The sequence below is a fragment of the Tachysurus fulvidraco genome, chromosome 10 (genome assembly GCF_022655615.1).
Source record: "Tachysurus fulvidraco isolate hzauxx_2018 chromosome 10, HZAU_PFXX_2.0, whole genome shotgun sequence".
NCBI classification, from domain to species: domain Eukaryota; kingdom Metazoa; phylum Chordata; class Actinopteri; order Siluriformes; family Bagridae; genus Tachysurus; species Tachysurus fulvidraco.
This window is the reverse complement of record NC_062527.1, coordinates 9,026,667-9,051,089: the sequence shown is the minus strand read 5'-3', so window position 1 is coordinate 9,051,089 and position 24,423 is coordinate 9,026,667. Positions and strand designations below refer to the sequence as shown.

At 38.4% G+C, this 24,423-nt stretch overlaps 1 protein-coding gene and 1 long non-coding RNA gene across 14 annotated transcripts; one reads left to right on the top strand and one right to left on the bottom strand.

Moving 5' to 3' along the window:
• Positions 1-7,908: 7,908 nt before the first annotated feature.
• Positions 7,909-10,485, bottom strand: LOC125145663. Its single transcript, XR_007144069.1, has 2 exons — positions 9,811-10,485; positions 7,909-9,736 (listed from the first exon to the last, which is right to left on the bottom strand). It is a non-coding gene; the product is annotated as an uncharacterized LOC125145663 (long non-coding RNA).
• Positions 10,486-10,561: 76 nt separating this feature from the next.
• On the top strand, positions 10,562-23,244 carry tpm1 (tropomyosin 1 (alpha)). 13 transcript variants are annotated; one of them, XM_027173122.2, is made up of 10 exons: positions 10,563-10,815; positions 11,150-11,275; positions 11,446-11,571; positions 15,310-15,443; positions 16,257-16,374; positions 17,010-17,080; positions 17,901-17,976; positions 18,315-18,377; positions 18,457-18,526; positions 22,428-23,244. In XM_027173122.2, exons 1-10 carry the CDS (start codon positions 10,702-10,704, stop codon positions 22,508-22,510), a joined length of 981 nt encoding a protein of 326 aa, XP_027028923.1. In that variant the 5' UTR covers positions 10,563-10,701; the 3' UTR covers positions 22,511-23,244. The 13 variants fall into 13 exon arrangements, with proteins under 13 accessions (XP_027028916.1, XP_027028918.1, XP_027028923.1 ...); XM_027173113.2 differs by lacking the exons at positions 11,150-11,275; positions 22,428-23,244 and adding exons at positions 19,244-19,322; positions 20,452-20,681 and having other exon boundaries at positions 10,564-10,815; XM_027173115.2 differs by lacking the exons at positions 11,446-11,571; positions 17,901-17,976 and adding an exon at positions 17,325-17,400 and having other exon boundaries at positions 10,562-10,815.
• The last annotated feature ends 1,179 nt before the right edge of the window (positions 23,245-24,423 follow it).

Here is a 24,423-nt window from a genome sequence, read left to right as displayed (position 1 = left end):
CCTTCCTCAATCCCTTTCTCTCTCCCCATTGACAGTGCACACTGCACTTTCTACTGTTACTGCATGTAACACAACTGTGCAACAATATTCTTTTTCTTTCATATTATTTCTTATTTATTCTTATTTCTAATTTCTATCTATTTCTTATTTTTAATTTAGTTTATTTCTATGCACAGTCTAGGGAGGAGTAGGATGGTCTTTTATTTCTCTGCAAGTTATGTACTGTATATAAATATATATTCAACTGGATAAATAGAAATTCAAAGTTATTAGACTGGAGAGCTAAAACTGAATATATCTGTAAACAAAGGCTAAGTGACTCCAGTTTGCAGTACATACACTTGCCTGTCATTGATAGGCTGCATGAACATAGAGTTTGAGCTAAAAAAAAGCCCCAGCCTCCATTCTTCATTTGATTCAGTACATTGTACTTATAAGCACTAGTGATGCTGTTGTTCTAAATTAATGAAGTCATTTGTTGTATGTTGATAGGCATAATATCTTATTAATCTACTGTATATGATTTTACAGAAGTTCTAAGATCTTAGATGCATAATATGGTATGATAATAATGTCTTTCTTTCCACTCAGCAAAATCTTTATTCCCTAGGACTAGATAATGACACTCTAATATCTCTAAAATATTGTACAGTTTGTTTGACAACAGAATAATGCCCCTGTTATGTTACTGTATACTGTATTATACAGATGCTAACACGGTTTAGCAGCAAACTGTTGGTCAGTTCATTTTTTCAAAGTGAAGATGGATATACTTAATCTGAGTCAGCACTAATGCTAGATTTATATTAGGCTGTTAAAAGCCCTTGCTAATTTTGGACACTGCTATAAACCTGAGGAGGAGGTAATGACCAGTGCCTCTGCACAGCTGGGACATGCTGAAAAATGGTTGCCAACACACCCAGGGCTCCACTGTTTATCAAGCAAATCAGTGGTACTGCTGTTGTTGTTCTGAAGCTAGTCCTATATCAACACTCTGTAATTTTAAAGAATCTCAAGCACTTTCTTTGTGTTCCTCTTTCTGCACTAAGGCTCCCCAGCAGCTACTGTATATGGGAACCAGAGGGTAAACAATTTCCATCTCATTCCTTGTGTCCAAAAAGGAAACCTCTACGTGCTGGAGGCTTTCATCAAGCTAAAGAGGCCACACTTTTTCACTTTTAGAAAGCCTTGTAGTGTAACTCTCTCTCTCTCTCTCTCTCTCTCTCTCTCTCTCTCTCTCTCTCTCTCTCTCTCTCTCTCTTTCTCTCTCTCTCTCTCTCTCTCTCTCTTTCTCTCTCTCTCTCTCTCTCTCTCTCTCTCTCTCTCTCTCTCTCTCTCTCTCTCTCTCTCTCTTCCTTAGAGCTGTGGCTTTCTCCACCCAGACTCTATTAAAGCTGAATAAACATGAGTGAACAAGGGCTTTGCTGAGTCTGGAAATGTGTTAAGGAAATGGGTCTTTCTCATTTTCGACATTTTTGAGGCATAGAACAATTTCCCAGATACATGGCAAGCATCTGGTCCAGGCACAACTCTCACAACAAGACTGTTTAATGCCCCTTTTATGCACAGTATACTATAATTCTACTGAATTATCAGCAATTATCAATTCAGGAAGAGCCTAGCTTCTCAGTCTTTGCTCATTTTACTGTTCTACAGATGCCATGTTCCCCTTCCTTTGTCTCCTCTAGATGACCAGGAGCTGTTAAAGACTTGATGACTGATCCATTCCTCTTATTTCATCAGATGTTTTCTTTCATTGCTTTCCAGTAATTGGGCTTATGTTCCAGGTTGGTTTGTCTCCACAGCTGTACTGAGTGACAGGACTTGCTCATAGCTGAAAGTTTTCTCTGGCATTATAATTGTAGGAAAGTAGTGAAAACATACTTTAGTCCACAATGTGGGTAGTCGTGAATGAAGAAATGCTAGAGAGGCCAGTATGTAGCCTTCGCATAATGTTAAACATAATAATAGCTTTTCCCTTAATAGCAGACAAGTATTTTGTCATGAAGTTTTTGTGTGATGAAGGAAAGGAAATGCCCAGTAAGGAAATGTTTTTTTTTTCTTTTAACAAACACGTTTAAAAGCCAGGCCTTTGTTCTGTACAAATTATCAGTCTGGAGTAACTCACCCCATGCATTCCAGTGTGGTTTTGAATGAATGGCATAAGGCACACACACACACACACACACACACACACACACACACACACACACACACACACACACACACACACACACACACACACACACACACACACACACACACACACACACACACACACACACACACACACACACACACACACACACACACACACACACACACACACCATCTCTGCCTTACCATATGCAAGGAATGCCAAAAAGCCCCTAACCCTCACTATCTACCTTCTCTCTGACCTGCTTTCTATTTGCTTGGATGTTATGGCTCTTCTCCTGCCAGTCTCATGCTTGCTGTTAAAAGCACATGCCCTTTCAATGACAGAAGTATGTAAATAGCAGTTGGTAAATTCACATGAATTTGATGATCAGATTTATTATTGCAACCTTTTGATTCGTCTGTGCTGAACATATTCACAAGCAAATATCCTGAATCAGAACTCTCTCTGACCCACTTGTCCTCATTTAGCTTTGACAATCTATTCCAGTATGGATGAACTGATTGTGACTTATGCATGACATTAATGAGGAGTTGAACATACCATGGAGTTTTATAGTACAGTGAAATGGAAACAAACAGTGAAGGGCTTGATGCTCGCTCTCACTCCATATATGGGAAGATTTGCTTTGTCTAACTGCTCCATACAGTTTTAACCTTGTGACACTTCAGAGTGGAAGAACCGGGCAAATATTGATACATTCTTTCCCATGTAGTGCAATACAAATTCTGACACACACACTAAATCACCATGTTACATCATGTGTGTTTCAGAGGAAGGATGAGCAAAAGAAATTTGGGAATACATTTCCCCATCAGCTTATTGTGGTCTTTAAAAAAGCAGCACTGTTTTTGTATGAGTTACTGTGGAAACACTACAATTTTCACACTTCTTGTTTATTCTTTCTAAATTAACCCACAATCAGCTGCATGTATACAGCAGTTGGTGTGGTACACCACACTGTACCGCAACACAACATATCAAACGTTCTCAGAACAAACCGCTTGCTCTGTCATATTGTGGTGAGATTTTCACTGGAGCGGTTTAAAACATCCCGTATCTACATCTGCTTGAAGAAGGCCATCAGTGCAAACACAGCCCAGATGCTGTAAAGGAATCTCTTATCTGTACAATGGCGTACAAAACCAGTTCCTAGTAAGTGCACTTTGTCTCTCCATGCTTGCCTTCCCCTCAACCCCCTCCCTATTTTCTTCTTTTTCCTTGCCCCTTGCCTTGAAATGGAGGTGTAAAAAAGTGCATTATTCCAATAAAAAGCGTAATAAGGCTTTCATTTTTTGATAGCAGACAGTTGTTATGAGTCATAAAGTGATATGGTGTTTTACAAATGACATCAAATGACATTAGTTTATATTATATTATACTGTTTTAATAAAATACTATATTTATTTACAAGTTACTTTCAATAAAATGAAATTGTATGGATTTAAGAAACGTTTTGGAGAAAGCAAGCTGTTATTTTAATTTTCTATAATAAGGGGAAAGGGCTTGATATGAATATCTTTTTTTTTGTAGAAGACAAAAAGTGTGGTGAGGTAATGACTTCTATAAAAATGAAATGCTTAACATGTTCTTTTTTCAGTTACTGTTTAGACTAGCTAAATGTATGAGATTTGCTGTAACTTGATTGTTTTGGTATAAGATTAATCCAGGATTTAGAGAACATGGGTGAAGCCTGTGCAGACTCAGGGAGAATCAGGAACTCAGGGCAGAGTCTATGACCCTGGAGAAGACACCAACTTCCCGCAGCACTATACCTTCAAATAAAAGACATGGCTATGTGTGTGTGTGTGTGTGTGTGTGTGTGTGTGTGTGTGTGTGTGTGTGTGTGTGTGTGTGTGTGTGTGTGTGTGTGTGTGTGTGTGTGTGTGTGTGTGGCCACCTGCCACTAGACAGATACCTGAGCACATAGCATTTTTATGTATCTGTTCCCTAAAACCTTGTTTAAAGATGTTAAACCATCGATATAATTTTTTACATTCATCCTTCATTCATATATATTCAGCAGCTGCTTCCTGGTCAGGGTGCGTCAGATCCAGCGTCTATCCAGAGAAAACAAGGCGAAAAATGTGAATACACTCTGAAAAACAGATAAATCCACTTACTAACATGTTTTTGGGAGGTAGGAGGAAACCAGTAAACCCACAGGAAATCAAGACAGACATAGGGATAACATTAAAAACACCATCCAGAGAGTAACACAAGTTTATGATGGAAGCACTGAAGCTGGAGCTCTGGGGTAACAACATCACCCACTGAGGCACTACTGAATTTGGCCGATGCTTTATCCAACAAACCTAAGAACTTATCTGTAGTCTCAAAAACATATCCTCATGCTAGAACAAATAGGTCAGAGTCTAAACATACTATCAAGCTAAAACCCTGTTGTATAAGAGTTAACCATTTAAAAAAATATTACAGCAAAACCTGGGCCTTCAGTCTTTGTTTAAAAGATAGCCAGTGCCTCAGCTGTTCGGGGAACGACAGACAGGCGAAGATCATTCCACCACCTGGGTGTCAGAGAAGAGAAGAGTCCTGAGGCATTTAGTGCAAATAAATGACGCAATTTATTTGTCTTAAAAAATGTCACTTATTTAACACAATACTGTCTTTCAACTATCTAGATTTATATTTTCACTTTCATATTTTTTTTACTAGTTTCACTCTAGTAATTAGTGAATAATATGCTTTAGAATTTTTGACTTGATAATATTTTGAGAATAAAAAAGTTAGGAAATTGAGTCATGAAGATCTGGGTTCTTTAAATGTGGGTTTGAAGACTAGACCCAATTATGTAGATATGTCCTTCCTGTCACCCCCCCCACACACACACACACACACACACACAACACACACACACACAACCCACACACCTCCCCACACAAGATTTCCTGCTTCTTTCCCACTCATCTGTACAGTATGTCAGGGGAACACTATAACATTGAGGGAAGAGATGTTGAGGCCACAGCTATTTCACCATAACTGCTGTAGGAAGTTATGAGTCTGGAGTAGAAAAAGAACAAAACCTTCACATAAACCACTGCCTACTGATGACCACCTGTGAGTCCTTGGAATGGATTGTTATTCTGTTCATCATTGCATGACATTTTCACATTTTTGTCTCTGTGTCTCTGTGAATGTGAATTTTGTCAAATATTGAACAGGTTGTTTGCTTGCCAGCCCAATCACTTTACTTCTCTACATTTTTCATGAGGCGGATATTTGCTTCAGTGGATATAAGCTATTGACTGGAAAGGATAGGAGTGTAATGTGAGAAGGATTTGTCATTTTAGTTCCTCTTATCATAAATATAGCTAGATTATGGATTATTGGATGGATGGATTAACAATGTTGCTGTCAGATCAGTGCAAAAATGAAACTTCTATCCTGGTCTTTTTCTGTGAGCTTTCCTGTGAAGGAAGCATTCTTAGTGGGCTTGGGCTTGAAAAAGCCTCCTTTAAGACTCATTTACTCATTATTCTGCCAAGCATTTCCTTCTGGATGACTGCTAGCAGACCATCTCAATCACAGCTGATCTCTCATTTGCAAACATCTCACAGAGATGGAATGCTAGCAAGCTTTTTAATAGGCCTTCATGGGCAGTCACCAGTCTAAACATGTTGCCTTTTATCCCTTGGTTTGTGAGAATATTGAAAGAAGATCAGCAGTGAACAAATGGCATTTTCCAAGTGACCAACAGAGTCAATATGATAAGCACCACATGTTTACAGAATCAGCAGTAGAATTATCTGATTCTGCACTGGAGAAAATGTCAAAATCTGTGCTGGCATGAAAGTACTAGAGGAGGACATGTGCCATGATTTTAGTCTGAAAATATTGTTTAATAGAGTTCAGACTGGAGTGAGTAATAGAAACATTAACAAAGTAAATACCCAGGAGATTCAAACACATAACTAACCATCTAAAGCGGTTTAATCTGTTGTATCTATATTGCCCTTACATAGATCATGTGTGTGTTATACAGAGTGGTTGGTTTGACAGCTCTATCATGTTACAAATGGCAGAAATTCCATCCCCCAGACTCTCACTCTCTGCTTCCTCCATTTGCTGGGCTCAGTGATTATGGCCCGTGTAAGTGGCTAACACCCCCAGACCAAGCACATACAGCTCCATACTATATATTTATAAACGTATATATCTACCACAGGATGACATAGGCCTTCTCAGATGGTTAGACAAGAGACTCCTCAGGGTCCTGCTTATTCAATCACTCAGTCATGTCTGGGGAGTTTAAACCATCAGTTCTGTCTACAGGAGATGTGAGACAAGGTACAAGATAATAGGGACTCGGTGTGTTTAAGTGTGAATGTTGTTCTAAAGTCAGATTTGTCCATGTGGAATTGGAGTGATGGCTTATGATGGTTACTTATGTGGTAGGAAGGAAGTAATTGGGTTTAGGGAGGATAGGGTTAGATTAAGATGTTCTCTCGTTTGTGTTAGAAAATACATTCCTGTTTTTAAATACAGACAACATCTGTGTCTTTTTGTGTCAGCGACCTCGTTTTAGCTGGTCAAGGCTTGTAAGATCTCTCTGTATAGCTGTTGTCACTGCATATGGTTCTGTATTGTAAGGAGCCAGAATTGGTTGAATGTTTGTGCAAAGAAATTTACTGGGGCCTAAAAAGTATAGTCATTATCCACAACTGGGCTCATAGCCAGTTCCATAATCAGAGACTGAAGATGGGAAAGCAAAGGCTGAAACCATAGAACATGACGCTGCTATGACTAAACAAGGAAAAGCATTAAAATCAGGAACGAGACAAGGCAAGAAGATAGGTGATAATAGGGTAATATAAATGACAAAATAAACTTACATATACTCAAATCTATTCTTAGTACTAACCTAAATTCATGTAACTTCCTCATTACAAGGATTGCAGTAATGTTTCATTGTACTTTCTAGCATGCTCATTTCTGCATGCTTACTCTTACTGCATTTGAAGGAAATCTTATGAATCTCAGAGAACACAATCTTCTGTACACATAATTGCAAAGAAAACAGGAGATGATATAAACCCGCGTTATTCTGTTATTCCAACGAGACATTCCCAAGGGTCAAAAGTCTCATATAAACATTGCTTAGCTTCCTTCTCTCTAGTCTTGAAGGATTATGGCAAGTGCCACAAATTATGTGACCCTTACAAGATCAGCATACTGATAAACAGCAGTTTAGCACTAAAAGATGAATTAAACTATGAATACTTCACTTTCACTCAGGAAATTTCTGATGGAAATCCTCTGGTATCTCTGATTATTGATGTTTTTTCGGTTGTCTGTCATACCATCTGTAGTAAGTCTTAATAATTGTCTCACTAATATACGTTACACATAAATATTTCACGAGTTATGACAAATTTGAATTAGATAGATTATATATTGGTGGGATGAGACTTTTCCCAAAATCTATACAATACATGGTCACTGTAAAATGGTAGCATGAGCATGGACCTGAACAATCACTCTTTCTCTTGTTTTTGGGTCCACAAAATTGTGACTTGATACTATATATCGTTGTCTATATTATATTCCAAATTTGATTCAAATCTCTATTATATTATATAAATCACTGGGCTGCAACATGTTTTGGTGTTTTGAGACAAATTGAATGGAATCCAACTGAATGGAATTTGTCTTGGTTGTTAAGCTCTTGTTGTGCTTATAGAGATTATACATTACAGTAGATAACAAAGAGAAGGACAGAGACAACACTGTGAATATAGCACAAATTTAATATGAACAGAAGTGGATACTACTGTACATAGACCTATTTCACTGTAGAAAAAACAGAAAAAGGGAGATGAATAAAATGCTGTCAGTGACACAGTTATGTTTGAGAGGCAATTGAATCTGGCTCTGTGCTTTAATACTTTGCAGTTTAGACTCCTTCCTGATAAAGGCTGACACGTTCACTTCATGTCTATTTTTAAATTTTCATATTAAATGAAAAGCATGAAAGCATTTAAACAATTACAAATGTTGAGGCTTACACTGTAATGTATAATAATATGCACAGGATAATGTTAACGTTGATAATGCTAATGTTGATATTCGTGTAAAATGCATCTGTGGATTTTTAATCATTTTAAAAAGGAATTTTTGATTTTTGACTTGATTTTATTCATGAGTTGATTAGTGGTCTTTTTAAACTACTGTGACCCTTTCATGCCTGTAAAATTATAATGGGTTTCTTTCTGTTATATTGAATTTAATTTATAGCCCACTTCAGGAATGGATTTACTGTAGGAAAGCAGTATATTGTAACACTTTCACAGTCAAGTTAGAGGATTCCATGGCATTTTTAATTTTTCATACCATATGTGCCTTTAAAAACAAGTTAATTTTTTGCATCACTCCTGCCATCTGGGATTACACAAACAGTCTAATACTTGTTCAGTGTGTCATACTCACAATGACACGTTGACCTTGTAGTCTAAGACAAAATAATCTGATTAAGCCTTTTAGAAAGAATTTACTTACTTACACAGTGTAAGGCATCACACAAACTATTTCAAAGGAAAAATTTGAATTTGGAAAGGCTGACAGATGTCTGGACTGGACAAAACTGACCAAAGAAAAATAAATATAACAAATAAATTGCTTTTGTCGCTGATGGAATGTGGAAACAGAGCTCATATTTTGTCTCGGACTACATTAGTTCTCCTTTAAAGTCTCTGAATTATTTTAGATCTTGGCAATGTGTAGATGGTTAGTATGTTTGCCTTTCACCTCCATGGTTGGGGGTTCGATACCCACCTGTGGCATGCATTTTCCCCAGTGCTTCATGGGGTTTTCCTTTGTGTACTCTGGTTTTATAATGACATTATTTTTTTGCCTGTTCATCTCTAAATTGTCCACGGTGTGTGAGTGTCTGTGCGATTGTGCCCTGCAATTGTCTGGCACCTTGTCACCCCGCACCCCGCCATGTGCCCTGAGTTCCCTGGGATAGACTCCAGACACTCTGTGACCTGCATACAGTAGGATAAGTGATACAGAAAATGGAAGATAGTTTTTCACTCAGGCTTCACAAAATATACTATACTATTTTACATCCAGGCAAGGCGAATCCCAGAACTTGTTACATGCTAGGATGGCCGTGCAAAATTATATATATTTTTTTACCCAGGTTACTTGTAATTTATTGGTCTCAATTTTATTGATTCTTCCTTTAGATGATATATTTGAATCCACTATTAAATGATCAGTTAGTAAGAAATATTCTGAAATAGGCTATAATTTCCCAAATGAATGCACTAAAATAAACTGTTGTAAAGGTTGGAATATAAAATGTCAATATATATTACTGCTCTAATCTTTCATTAAGAGATATCTGCATGAAACACAGATAACTATCACACATCTAAAAGAGTCTAAAGCCGTGTTGTTTAAGATGAGGATTATTTTAGAGGCTTATACTGTACAGTATGTGACTTTAGCCATTTGGTCAGGGTGTCTTGAAGGAAATTTACAGACTGCAGCAGGTGTCAGAAGGAGTCTAGCCTAAAAATACCCAGAGTCGTATCCTCAGAGAAGACATCAGACCTGAAGGAAAACAAACACCACTGTGAGATCAGAGTCTTACAAGAAAACCTAATATAGGTGTTTTCAATACTTACAGAATTAATATATCTTCATATTCTCATTCTGGATCTTCAGAAGCTCTTGATGTGCTCGTTGTAATTACTTAACCTACCTTGACAGTGGTCTTAACCCAGGGGTTGCACAGACAAAACTTATAGGTTATCACAGGCAGACATATATCAGCTTAAATCTATCCAAACCCAAGTTTGAAAACAAGCAACCTAAGAGACTTGATATCCATTCTGTCACCAACTTGTCCTCATCACATTCTGAGCACTTAAACCCACTAACCGAAGGCTTCCCTTGAGATTGACATTTTAGCAGGATTTAGATAAAGCCCATCGTGGACGCCTTCCTGAAGAGCACACGCGCACCTACTGACACTTTGTAATGATGTAGATATACAGGTGCCCCATTCTTCTTATGGACGCCTGAGTCGTTCAATGCCACCATGGACTTCACTAAATTCCCCTGCACGGCTTGATTCGTGGTTTGATTTCTAATACTCTCTATCAGAACAAGCAGTACGGCAACTTTTTTCCACAGCAGAGTTTCCTGCACTTTTACCGTGTTAGAAATAGGAACGTCTTGGCGCCTCCTTACCATCACACCCCATATATAGGCATATGAATAGTCAAATGCCTAGCAGCAGCGAATCACCATGCAGATCCATAAAAAAAGACAGGGCACTCCAGAAGGAACGGGCAGAGGCAGTTTCCAAAAAAGTATTGAATGTCCTGAGGAATTCAGTCCCCCCCGCCCCCATGTGAAAGTACATATTTGACAGTGCGCTCAGAGAGCGCGCCCGCACTCCAGCTTAGCGTTCAGTTCGGTACAGACGCTCCGAGCTTAGGACCAGAACCGCCGTGTCTTTTGTGGGACGTTAACTTTTCGTGCGGCTGAAAAACACACACAAATAAGCAGCCATGGATGCCATTAAGAAGAAGATGCAGATGCTCAAGCTCGACAAAGAGAACGCATTGGACAGAGCTGAGCAGGCTGAATCTGATAAGAAGGCAGCAGAGGACAGGAGCAAGCAGGTCGGCTATATCTTTGCGGGACTTTATTGTTATCCATTAAAAAAGGCATGAATTCTGGTGGCATGGTGTGCCTGACTCATCAATATCTCAATTAAACGGATTACCCTGAGTGGATTTATAGGAACAGAAGATCAATGATAGGGTTCTAGGTTTAACTGGATATGTAAATAGCTTTATAATGTTTATGTGATGTTCTGTAGTAGTTTAACTGTTGATCCTAAATGATCATAGAGACTCTTATTAAAATGCGATGTGATATAACCTAAGTCTGTTTGATAATGCACGTAATTTGTTCATGAACAACAAAAAAAATGTCGTTTGCATGCATGTGTAGCTGGAGGATGAATTAAGGGAAATGGAAAAGAAATTGCGCATAACCGAGGACGAGCGCGACAAAGTGTTTGAGGAGCTCCAAACTGCCGAGGAAAAGCTGCTGACCGCTGAGGAGGTCGCCGCAAAGGTATTCAGTTTGCCTAGTCTGCATCTAATCACTTCTTTTCTTTCTTTCTTTCCTTCTGTCTGTCTGTCTGTCTGTCTGTCTGTCTGTCTGTGCACTCCTCTCGCCCTGCGCTCTGCTTACTGCTATTCACCACTGTCACCAAACTATGCGTAAAATACACCCGCACTCAGCTCGAGGACGATTTGGTAGCTCTGCAGAAGAAACTAAAGGGCACTGAGGATGAGTTGGACAAGTATTCCGAGGCTCTTAAAGATGCCCAGGAGAAACTGGAGCTGGCTGAGAAGAAGGCCGCAGATGTAAGTATAGAAAGTGAAGAGTCACCGCAATCCAGCTGCTCACTGCTTCACAGACTTTCCCCTCTATTACCTTTTCTGAGCAGACCTGTGTTCACCTTTGATGTCACCAACACACACACACACACACACACACACACACACACACACACACACACACACACACACACACACACACACACACAGAGAGAGAGAGAGAGAGAGAGAGAGAGAGAGAGAGAGAGAGAGAGAGAGAGAGAGAGAGAGAGAGAGAGAGAGAGAGAGAGAGAGAGAGAGAGAGAGAGAGTAATCTGTAACGCAAGGTCCTATATAAGAGGGACTTTCTGTTGCAGGTTAGAATAAATAAGCCTGAATAGCTTTTCAAAATAGTATGTGGGTTTGGACGTAGCCATAGACTTGGGGATCCAGCCAGGGCTCCTCTGAGCAGCCGGTCTGTTATATTTAGACTAGAGCTTTATATGGTAAAGACGCAGCACAGAGCCTTGGGATGTGTCTTCTGAGAACAAGATAAAGTCTCAGAACTCTTCATCAATCCCTGTGGACCGTCTTAATCAACTTTTGTCAGTTTAGAATAAATCTATGACTTTTATTAACTCATTAATCTTTTTAGTCATGTTAGCAATTTCTGGTTTATTATTTGTTAATGGTAAATCATTTTCCTATGAGAAAGCGTATAGTGTTTCAATGAGAAATTATACAAGGATTTAAACCTCTGTGTGAGAAACAGGTCGGTGAAGGCACATTTCAGAATAGTTGGGTTTATTTGGCACTTTTGTGAACAAAATATATAGCTTATTAATATACAAGTGTTTAAAATACACACACGCACACAATGAATTATTAAAAAGTATTTTTTTATCTCGATGCGCCACCTTCTGGACTAAGGACAAAATGCACTAATATACTTTAAAGCTTATATATACAGCAGCTGGATTTAATCAAATTTTACGCATCTCTTCCATGTTAATTAGATGATTTATTTCATTCTGGTGATATATATATATATATCAGGGATAAATGGCGCCATCTACTGGCTGATTAATTGAACTGATATATTATTATTTGTTTGTTTGTTTGTTTGTTTGTTTGTTTATCTATCTATCTATTTATTTATTTATTTATTTATTTATTTATTTTAAACTAAACTACCGTCAAAAGACAAAAAATGCTGTTACTTAGACCGCAGTTTTAGGCTTTCAGTTCAATTACTCAACCAGTAGAGGGCGCCATTTATCCGTAAACAAATCCATAAAAGCGCCTCCTTTACGTATATCTATTTTTTCTCATTTACAAACGCTTCTTAATGGCACATCATTAACATTATGCCTGATCAGGCCATAAATTACTTACGAGTACCATTGCATCAGCATTATCATCATCATCATCATCGTCATCATCATCATCATGATAATTAGTGGTACTAGAATTAGTAGAATTAGTATTAGTATAATTTAAATTCATTAGTATCATTGGGTTATACCAGCAAGCTGGCAGCTCGATGACGTATATATTTTGGGCGTGACGACGAAAGCATGGCTACTTCCGGTGTGAAATCCACGGTCTCAGCTGAGCGTTTTCACCCAAACACTGAACAGGGCGAGTGTTTGTTTTTTTCTCCTTTTGCGCTTCGCGTTCCAGGGCATTTCTGCCCTCTGAACTCGGATTTAATATAAGCTACAATTACAAAAATCAGTCGTTCTATAGAATAATGGCTGGATTAAGCTCGCTAGAAGCTGTGAAGCGGAAAATAAAATTGTTGCAAGAGCAGGCAGACAGCGCTGAAGAGAAAGTGGAGAAGCTGCAGAGGGATTTGGCTGTGGAGAGAAAAGCCAGAGAAGCGGTAAGCATGTGAGAATTAAGAGGAATATTATACAGTCACAACTGCTCATATAGCGCCGTCGATATCTATGCAGACTTGTAGCAGGATGTCCTGAGATGAGCTTGTTTACTAACAGGCTGCTTTAAAGAGGCGCGTCTCAGACGCATGTGATGCTGCTGCTGCTGCTGCTGCGTAATAGTGAGACAGCGGAATGAAGCGTCGGTGCCAAGCTCAATACCTCGGCTCATTTTACTCCGTAGAATTATTCCAAATGAACAATTGTTAGGGTGGTGTTCTTTAACAGTTCGGGTAGAATAACGCCTGGCTTTGCTGGACCTTTAATATTAAATTCTGGTCAGAAAAATACGTGTATAATAATGAGAGTTTATTAACGAGCACCAGAGCGCTCAAATTCTATCCGTTTTGAATGATCAATTTATTTGGCTTCTGTTAAATCCATTCACTTGCCTATTTACCAATAGACTGTATGATTAAGAGCTTTAAGAAGATTTGTTTTTGGTCATGTAGTATTTGGGTTACTGTTATCTCCAACACTGAGTAGCGGTTAAAAGCGCTGTAGAAGTCGCGCTTGTTCACTAATCAGGAGCAAATCAATTGCCTTATAAGGGAAAGATGCGTCGTTCTATGCAAGAGGAGGTGGGGAGGAGGAGGAGGAGGGAGAGCTACAGCTAGATCAGCCACATTAGCTTGTAGAACACAACCAGGAAACCGCTTTAAGTGGAGCAACTGAACCAGACACCAAACCGTTGCTATTATTTGTATGTTGCTGAATACAGTTTTAGTTCAATATTAAACACCAGAGTTTACATATGAGTCATCTCTAAGATATCAATACAGATGTGATACTTTGGATCTATTCTATCAGCTGTTGTCTAGTTCCTTGTCACTGAGAACAGCTGATGTACTTTGGCCCTGGGGAATTACCTTTCTGTATCCGCACACCTTTTGCAAAGGGTTGGAGTCAGTTCTGGCTCTGCTGTATCTATCCATGTGCAGTTGGGACGTAAAAAAAAGTGATAAGTAATATTCATCAACAACCAATTCACAGTAAACAATAAAGGTAACAAACTGTGCTTTTTCTTGTTGCCGAAACGGTACAACAATAAACCTACATCTTTTCAACCTTTAAATTTGACCTGAGAACATGAATATGTTGTAATTAAAATACTTAATTTAAGGTATGTAACTGAACCTTAAGGGCCACTTATGTACCATAAATATAAACCTTTGTATGTAACAGAGATGTACTTTTGATGGTAGCATTGCATCATCCAAGAAAAGTTGTTAGCACCTATATTTGAGAGTTTTAGATATACTGCAGGTATTGACAGTATTATAATAATACCTGGCTGGCTCTCATAGGAACAAGTAGTTGATTAGACAGAAATGCATATGGTTTCATTTTTATTTCTTTTTTTTATTGTTATAGTAATATTGCCCAAACCACAAGGCTATATATATTTATATAGGTTTATGTCCATCAGTGTAATTGTTACAATGCAGTGCCTTTCAGTTACACTGACTTTAAAACTAAATGTGGAAAGCAAGCTTGGTTCAACTCGTGTAATTTACCATTGACAGAATTGTTTATTCAGCACTTTAGAGACTGTGATTACTCAGTAATGCTCTCTGATTGACCAGTAGAGTGCCCAGTTCTTTCAGCTTGATTAGCACTATTGCCAACATATGCAGGATGAGAGTAAGAGGGTGTCTCAGAGGAAGTTTGACGCTGTGGGCATTCAAATGCTTAAGTAACCGGTCTTTAAAGGCCAGGCTCCTCTGGTTCCTTGAGTTTACTGGTGAACCCCAGCCTGTTGTGTACACACGTGTGGTGGGAAAAAGTGTATGTGTAATTTTTATGTTTCATCTCATGCTGGTTTTTTCCTGTGGTCCTTCCCTAGGCTGAGGCTGATGTAGCCTCTCTCAACAGACGTATCCAGCTGGTTGAGGAGGAGTTGGATCGTGCTCAGGAGCGTCTTACCACTGCCCTGCAGAAGCTGGAGGAGGCTGAGAAGGCTGCCGATGAGAGCGAGAGGTGAGCCATGCAAAACGTTTGCCAAACCATACAACAGATATGCGTAAATGGCAAAAGCGCACACATTGCACTACCCTTATTTTATCCTTTATAACACTTCACAACTTGTTCACAGCAACCACAGTAACAGACTCTACCATCATACTTCCTAAGCAGCACTGTAGAAGCGGTGCCTGTTAATCGACTGCATGTTGGTTCGTTGAGATTATAGTGTTCCAGCCGTCACACCCAGTTAGCCAAGATAACTGTAAATGTCTTAAAAAAAACAACTTTAAATCTCAAGCATATTCAAGATCAAGCAAAGTCAGGAAGCTTAAGGATGTTGCAGCTGCAAGCATTAAGTCATGCTTCTGGTGATGCCATTCTTTGGCCTAAACAGACGTGAGCGGTTTGTGTAGTGACACCATGGCACTGAATAAACAGCAATTCACGGGGCACAAGGCTGTGTTTCCCGTTCTTTGTTTGCCTCACACACAGCCCCTCTGTGTAGCACAGCCTTACACCCTCGTACACCGCTGCTCTAGGCAGAGACTTCCCTTCACTTACTAATGCATTATTTTTTTTTCTTTCTTTCAGTTAATGGCTTACAGTTTCCAAATAAGTTTTGGTGTGTAAACAGAGTCAAAATGGTGCACATAAGTATAGTATTCGAGTGACTGCACAATGATGGCATTGCTATCAGAGTTTAATCTGTGGTTATTGCTGCAGATTGAGTTACCCTGACCTTTATCTTACCTGGGCTGTATTTGCCATTCTCCCTTCTACCTCTCCATTTGTGTCACTGCAATTCCCTCTTATTTTGTTCCTCTACAGAGGCATGAAGGTTATTGAGAACAGGGCCCTGAAGGATGAGGAGAAGATGGAAATTCAGGAAATCCAGCTTAAAGAGGCCAAGCACATTGCTGAGGAAGCTGACCGCAAATACGAGGAGGTGAGATTCTCAGCTCACTTACTAATATACAGATGAAAAGAAACGACATGAAAGATTCACTCTTGTGGTATAGTTTTGCTACGAAGGTGCTTTATTTCTCATGACCGCTGAGCCCATGATAGTAATTAGTATAATATGAATCATTCAGGGACATTTCTGTTATTCCCAACATATTTTTAGGAAACTCTCATGTTTTTAATAGTTCATAGTCTCATTTCTTGCATTATTCATCATTCGTGTTCGTATAAAAGCTCTGTTGCTAGCTGTGCTAACGAGTAACCTCAATCATTAGCTAGTGTCCCTAATTCCCAATTAATTAGCAAATGTTTTTGCAACTTTAACTACTTTAAGAGCAAATGTGTGGTATCTTATTCATTAGCTTTTATTTGCATACTCAGCTTGCAACATAACAAACATATCAGCCAATTATAGGCTAAAGATCAAAAAGTAAAATAACTCATTCTTAATTTTATAGTAATTAAAAAGAATGAAATTGGACTTGGGTCTAAGTGCTGGTACCACTCTAAAATTCTAAATGTAAATACAGTCACTTTTGAATTTTATGTTATTGCATGTTAAGGTGAGCTACATGTATGTTTTGTGTGTACTTCATATCCTGGCTTGTGTGTGTTCAGGTGGCCCGTAAGCTGGTAATTGTTGAGGGTGAGCTGGAGCGTACAGAGGAGCGTGCTGAGCTGTCTGAGGGGTGAGCCAGCTCACTGCTGTTTCAAGTGCAGCCTATATGACCCTACTGACCTGTTATAACGTGTTTTTGCCTGGATTTACGCAATATAGCCGCATGCTACTTCCTGTCTATAAATCTAAATCATTTGCTGCTGCTTTAACACAATTGTATTACACTTTTATTTTGTACTTTTGCATGCATTGTTAACTTGCATGTATTCCCTGTTTGGAATGGCCTTGTGCTGTCTGTGCACATGCGCTCACAGATGCGTGCGGCGATTACAGGAAGAGATCACTGTGCTGGACCAAAACTTTAAGTCATTAAAATCAGCAGAAGTAAAGGTACTGCATACTAATACTAACACTAACACTCTGCCAGGCCTCCTCACTCTGATGTAGCCTTTCCTGCTTCCGTCCTTCCAGGACAAAAAACCAAAACTTGCTTTGCTTACCCTGCTTTGTTAAGCTTTATTTTCCCCATTTTTAAACCCAACTAACCAAGCAGGAAGACTGTACATGAATAGCTTCATGCAAACTCCTTCCACAGGCATAAATGATATCGGATTTATCCTTCACTTTTCACAATCCTGCTTTGTTAATGGTTTTGTTGGACATCCTGTCACCATTTATATTTCGTTTTCATTCACCTTGGGGTTTTTAATGATTCATATACCTTTTCTTTCCCCTTCTGTCTTTTTGTCTGACTTTCTCTCCATTCAACCTGCTCTGTCTCTTCCAATTGTTTCTGTATCTTCTGTCCTCTTCATCTGTTTTTCTCTTGCCATGTTCCCTACCTCCCTTCTCTATTCCCGCTTCTTGCACCCTTTTATGTAAACCACTAGCAAATGTGCTGAGCTTGAGGAAGAGTTGAAAACTGTGACCAACACCCTGAAGTCTCTGGAGGCCCAGGCTGAGAAGGTAGGTGATTCCAACCCCCCCTGAAAACCCCTCTGCCTTAAAACTCCTTCATCCTCCTGTGACCTGAATGGTGTAGAGTAGATCAGGGCTGTTATCTGATAAATACCAAAATACCAACATGGATGTTTGTTGTGTTCAAGTTATCACCTGTAATTAAACAGAAAATCCAGAAAATATGCTGATTTTAAAGGAGTACCTTAATTCTAATTCTAACCTAGTTTTCTATGCAAAGTATCTACAACTCTCTCTTTTGTGTATTTTGTAGCAAACACTGCAGTGCAGGTTTAATAAATTGCTTGTCTGAATCCTGACATTTGTTTTTCTCTTTCACTTTACAGTACTCACAGAAGGAAGACAAATATGAAGAGGAGATCAAGGTCCTCACCGACAAGCTGAAGGAGGTAAAAAGATTTTTATAGCTGTTATCAGAAGACTTTACACACATGTTTGTGTATGAGCCAATGTTTCCTCTCACCTCAGGCTGAGACTCGTGCTGAGTTTGCCGAGAGATCAGTAGCCAAGCTTGAGAAGACCATTGATGATCTGGAAGGTATGACTTTTTTCAGTGTACAGTTATGGGGTTATTACAGCTTATATGCTTTTATGCTGCAAACTTTCTCAAGCTTTCATACAATCAAAAAAAGCTCCCTGCTTTTCTTTCAATTGTTCTTTAGTCTTTTCTATCTGAATAATATAACACTTTCTCTGTATAAAGTTCCTAAAAATTTCCATTCTCATTGATGGACTTGTACGTATAATTAATAAAGTACATATCATTAATCTTTGGTTCCAGTCTGGCCTCATATGATACATTGGAGTGTTTTAGACTCAGTTTATGAGATTTAAGATTTAATCCTAAGCTACCATGTATCCATCCCTCACTCTCTCAGTTTTTAGTTATTCATTATTATTATATTATTTTGGAGGTATTAGTGGGGTGTGTAGTAGCCACATTATCAGAGTATCTCCTTAAGTTACGGGCCTGCGTAATGGTATTTAGCCTTTCCGTAACTGAACTGTGGGCCTCTGTAATTACTATTAGTATATTCGTCGTAGCATTGAAGAATTTACCTTGGCATCATGTTTCATTGTTTTTTGTTTTGTTTTTTTTTCTAATCTTTTCCCCCCACTCTTTCGTGCTTTCTGTCTGTCTTTCTCTCGGGCCTCTCATTCTACTGCTGGAATGGATGCTTCACGCACCTCATCACCTCCTTGTCACCTCTATCCTTCCCTATCCCCTTTCCTTTCCCTTCGCCCCACCCAAAAGATGAGTTGTATTCCCAGAAACTCAAGTACAAAGCGATCAGCGAGGAGCTGGACCACGCCCTCAACGACATGACTTCAATGTAATTCATGCACTCTGTTTGCCTTTGCTTTCTGCCTGCCCATCCTCCCGTCCCCATCTACTTTCCTCCATCTTTACCCAGTCACCCCATCTCTCTGACTGTGTGACCTTGTTCCTGTAATTCACCAGCCGTATCTCCTTTAAAAACAAATCCTGCTATCTCTGTTCCTTAGCAAGATCAATGGCTGCTGTTACTGTTACTGCTCCTCTTGAAAGATAGTTCACTTCTGATTGTCTGCAGCATGTTCACGCCTCTGCACACTCTGTGGTAAAGGCTGTGAATGTGTGCTAGTCATGCAGTTTCCTTTCTTTTATGTCTTAATAGTATTGTAGTCATAAATGTGTCATTTGTGACGGAGGAGCCACTATGTAATGTGTTCAACAGTGAGGCCAGATTTTGTGAAAGCAGTGTATAGTAGTGTGCCTTTTCTATAACCTCTGTATGAATTTTAAAATGTGTTGAATCAAGATTTTTAACATTGACTTAGAGCATGTACACAGCTAAAATGAAGGATAGTTAAAGGGGAAGCATGTCTTTGAAATCTGTACCGGGTTGCTGTGTATCGTTTGTGACTAGCCCTGTTCCTACTAACAGTGTGTGCTCTGTGTACCTCAGTTCAACATAGTGTTTGAGACTGAGATGACAGTGTGCAGTATGTAGTTCTCCTTTATGCTTGGCCTGTGTGTAGTTCGGTAAGTCTGTAGTGTGTTTGAGAAAGCAGGATACGGTCTAGCGTTTTACAGGGTTGTTAATCATACAAGTTTGTGAAAACACTCGGCTGTTATAGCTAAAGTAAACACTTTGTGGATGGGTTATTTTTTTGTAACAAAATCCGAGAATCACAGAGTGTACAATTTATTTAACGCTTTTAAATGAGGTTTTTTATCAGACCATCATTAAAATTAGAAGAATTTTATATATTACTGAGCCTTTATCAACTGCCTGTTTAGAAGTGTGAGATTGTGTGAGAGGGGAAATACACCATTGTGCCCCCTGAGCAATGTCTCCGTGACATTGTGGCTCATGTTTGCAGTGCCCCTTTTCTTCTCCTTTCTGGTGTGTGCTGTGCATCGTCTCAGCCTCACAGCGAGGCCTCATCACCTTCTCTCTGCTCCTTTTCCCTGCACAGATAAATTGTTTACGCCCCATCAAAGACGCCTCCTGTCGGCTGAGCGGTATCACCCTGCTCTCTCCAGCCTTCTGTTCCTTTTTTCCTCTTCACCTGTCTGTTTTCCCCCCTCATTTCTTCTGTCTCCTTCTCTCCTTCAGTGTCGGTTTGTTTCCCCCCTCTCTTGTACAGAACCTTTGATTCTTTCTGCATTGTGTAAAAATAAACATTCTTCCTTCTCTGTAAAACTATATCTCCTCACTTTTTGTCCTTTTTTGTCTTTATTTTTCGCTGCCTTATTTTCATTTCTATGTGCTTTAATTTATTTGAGTGGCTATAATAAAATCAAGATGGCCTGCTGGTACCTCCTGCATTTTATTTCCTTCATATGGTAATCATTCAAAGGAGAACCCGTAATAAAGCTGGAGTGTGTTTTCTATAAGAGACTACAAACCTACACTGAGGCTTAACCGCATTTACATATATACAAATCCATTTGATCTCATTCACATGTACGAGACTGAGCCTGTTCACAGTCCTGTAAGATGTCACACAGTAGGTTTATTATAGAGATTATATTAAAGCCCACTGTATTATCTTTAATTTGTAATTGAAGATGAGCTAAAAGATACTTTTAAACGTTCTTGCTTTCTGAATTGTCATAAACATGAGCCCTGAACATTACTCTTATCAGCAAAGGATAAATTTTTAATATGACCTTGAAATTGATTTATGTTCTTGAAAGTAATACTTAGTAGTTGGCAAGCAGAATAAGACTTAATGAAGCTCCTTGGGTAAATTTGCATTAGCAATGATGATTCTTCCTGAGCAGCTTGATCTGTCACTTTTCTGTACAGCAGTTGCATGTTATTTAATATCCTGTGGGAAAACTAAAGAAACTAAAAATAGTTTTATGAGAAAACAAAACGGATACCAGTGATCTTGGTCCTTAATTGCACTTTACTATTAAATATTAATGAATGCATGAAAATTTTGTTCATTTGATGTGTACGTACATGTCAGAATAAACCTCCCATGGTGCATTTAAACAATGAATTTCTATAGTGCATACATTTAGTGCTACAGTGTTTTTCTTTTATTAGAGCAGAGTTTCTTGTCCCAGATTTGTTTCTTATGCTCCCATCACACCTGATCTACTTAAGATAATCAATAGAGCCTCCTGAGTTGAAATATGTTTGTGTTCGATGTGGGAAAACACCAAAGTGTGCAGGACAGAGGGGACTCAAGGACTAGTGTTGGGAAAGACCATGTCACTGTTTACAATCCTTTCTTTCTCCACAGAGGAAAATATTTCCCTTTTAGTCTATTCTGTAAATGTTCTGTTCTTATCATGGTAGAGTCCATCGAATTTGTACTAACTTTTCTTGACTACCTTCTTCACTTCAGCCTTTTTTTTTAGTCCTCTCTTTCACTTTCTTGTCTGTTTTTTCTTCCCTAACCTGCTGCCTGACTGCACAGACCGTCTCTACCGGCAACTTGAGAAAAACCGTTTTCTCTCTTGTGAACTAGGACTGGCCTTGAATGAGGACTAAACCTAGTGCGAATTGTATTGTTCCATATTAATAACCAAATGATGTATGATATTACACTGTGTGGGCTTAAACTATTTATGAAAAATATACAATCTAATATGTTAATCATTCTCACAGCCTGTTACAAGTGTCTGTGATCTAGCACTGTGTTAATGATGTCTTATCTGCAAAACATTGCTTATGCACGCCGTAGTTATTAAGCATGCCTTAAATAAACAAAGATAGTGTGTTGCCTTTAATTACTGTTCTGTGTTTCATGGTTTCAAAGTTCCTCATCTGTCTCTTAGAGACCAACAATAACCAAGATATTACTTAACTGAATAACAATGTGTGCATTTCTAAAGCAACTTTTTTTTTTTACTGAAGTACCTGTGCATGCTCTGTTTTGTCCTAATTGATTACTGATGGTATTAATGTTCTTTTTAACACTTGATGTTCTAACAGAGAAACTGTCCCATGCTAAAGAAGAGAACCTCGATATGAACCAGATGTTGGAACAGACACTTATGGAGTTGAATAATATGTGAAAGGCCTGTACACCTGACAATGTCTGCATTTTTGTAACTTTTGAGTGGTTTCCTTTTTTGTTACTAAATTGCAAGACGTGCCATATGTAACAACATTTTGTTCTACACTCATTGTTTTTAAAGTAATATTCTGGTTCTTGTTCATTTTTATTCTGGTTATGCACATGCTTTGTCATTTCTATAAGAAATAACAAAGTCTGCAAGTAAAATTTGCACTTAAGCCTCAATGTATGCACATTCTGAAAGTGGACACGGTTGAGTCTTAAGCCAAGTTTAGAATGAAGTAGATGTATTTTAATTATCCAAAGATTCCATTAAAGTGTACATTTGGATTAGGTTTCCAACATGTACACTGGTGCTACTGTGAAGACAAAAGTCGAGCAGTTTGTAGCTTTTACATAGCAAATCACCTTAGCAGTTTGGTTTAGGCTTTTACTTGAAGGCCAGTTGTAGCCCTAGCAAGAAAGGTCCCACAATCCAGTGTCTGTTTATTTTCAGCCTTAACTCAGTGCAAAATGCCGGACAGCATTATCTTTTAGATTTTTTTTTTTTTTTTTGCCCCATAATGAAACCAGTATGGGTCAAACGCCTATGTTATAAGTTGAAAGATTTTAATTAAATCACATTTGGTTGTGCCTCATCCATTTCGAAAGCCATTTTAAATATAGATGTATTAAATGTGTGTCATATCTAAAATGTACAAAGCTAAATATAAATAAAACTACACAATTTTAGATTTTCTAAAGCCTGGGGTCTTTATTTACATATATTTTAACATTCAAATGTGTCTGAGGTAACACAATCTCTTTTCCTCATTGCCTTTCAGTGTACATTGCACAGATGTAAATAACTTCTGTCTTCCACTTTGTGGTTTATTCATTTTGAAAGCTTAGCTTTTAGTATTGTTGCCAACAACTGAAAATTCGGCTTTAGCCTTTCTAAAATGACCGTGTATTTGTAACACAACAAGGATGATTAACTGGTGCGTGTAAGAGGTAGTTAGTAGTACATAGACAGTATACAGTAGATGCATGTCTCTCACACAGCTATTAAAGTAGCTGTTCTGTTGCTGTGTGGAATTTGTCAGCCTTTCTTGTCCATCAGTGTAAAGGGGTTCAACGTAGGACTAACACAGACCTATAAAGCATAACCAGTAAGGAAGTGTGCACCTTTTTTTTAATTATAATTATTATATACAACTGGGTTGTGTGTTGTAATATCATTATGAAAAATGGGATTATACTCATCATGGAAAATCATGCGAATCACATTGTGGATATCAGCATTAAATAAACATGTGCAACTTGGACAGTTAAAATATTTTAACTTGTGATTAAATCTGTCTCCAGAACACAACTACAGACATGCATTATACATTAGATGGTTACACAAGCACATTATTAAAAAGATCTCTGTTAGCTAATAAATAACACAAGCAGTTACAGTCAGCAGTGCCAGAGAAGGAGGAAGCAGAATCAGGGCAGTTTGGCTGACTTTGGAGCTTTAATCAATCCGTGAATTTGGCTTTTAATCAATCATTCCATGAGTCAAAGACATTGTATACTCAACCTTTGTATCAATATAATTATTTCGTTTTATATAGGAAAAAATACACAAAGCTAGAATTGTTATTTCAGGGGCTCTGAGGTTATCTGTCTGTCTGTCTGTCTGTCTGTCTGTCTGTCTGTCTGTCTGTCATCACTGAGCTAACTTTAGCTATCCCTGTTTCTTTAAGCTTGTAAACGTAAATTCTTACTGTATTTTGAATCGCGATGTTTTTCAAAGTAAAAGATCCCGTTAGTGTGTGGGAATATAACGTTTTAATTAAACGTGAAATAATAATGATTATTATTATGACTTCTATACTGAAAAACCATATGTTTTATTCTTAATAAATATTCCAATCGTAATAT

What these genes read in the sequence shown, in the direction of transcription:
- tpm1 (XM_027173122.2), top strand. Translation starts at nt 10,702, where the DNA reads ATGGATGCCATTAAGAAGAAGATGCAGATGCTCAAGCTCGACAAAGAG. An exon ending in CTGAGAAGAAGGCCGCAGAT is followed by an intron (nt 11,572 to 15,309) that starts GTAAGTATAGAA and finishes GTCCTTCCCTAG; the next exon opens with GCTGAGGCTGATGTAGCCTC. An exon ending in TGGAGGCCCAGGCTGAGAAG is followed by an intron (nt 17,977 to 18,314) that starts GTAGGTGATTCC and finishes TTCACTTTACAG; the next exon opens with TACTCACAGAAGGAAGACAA.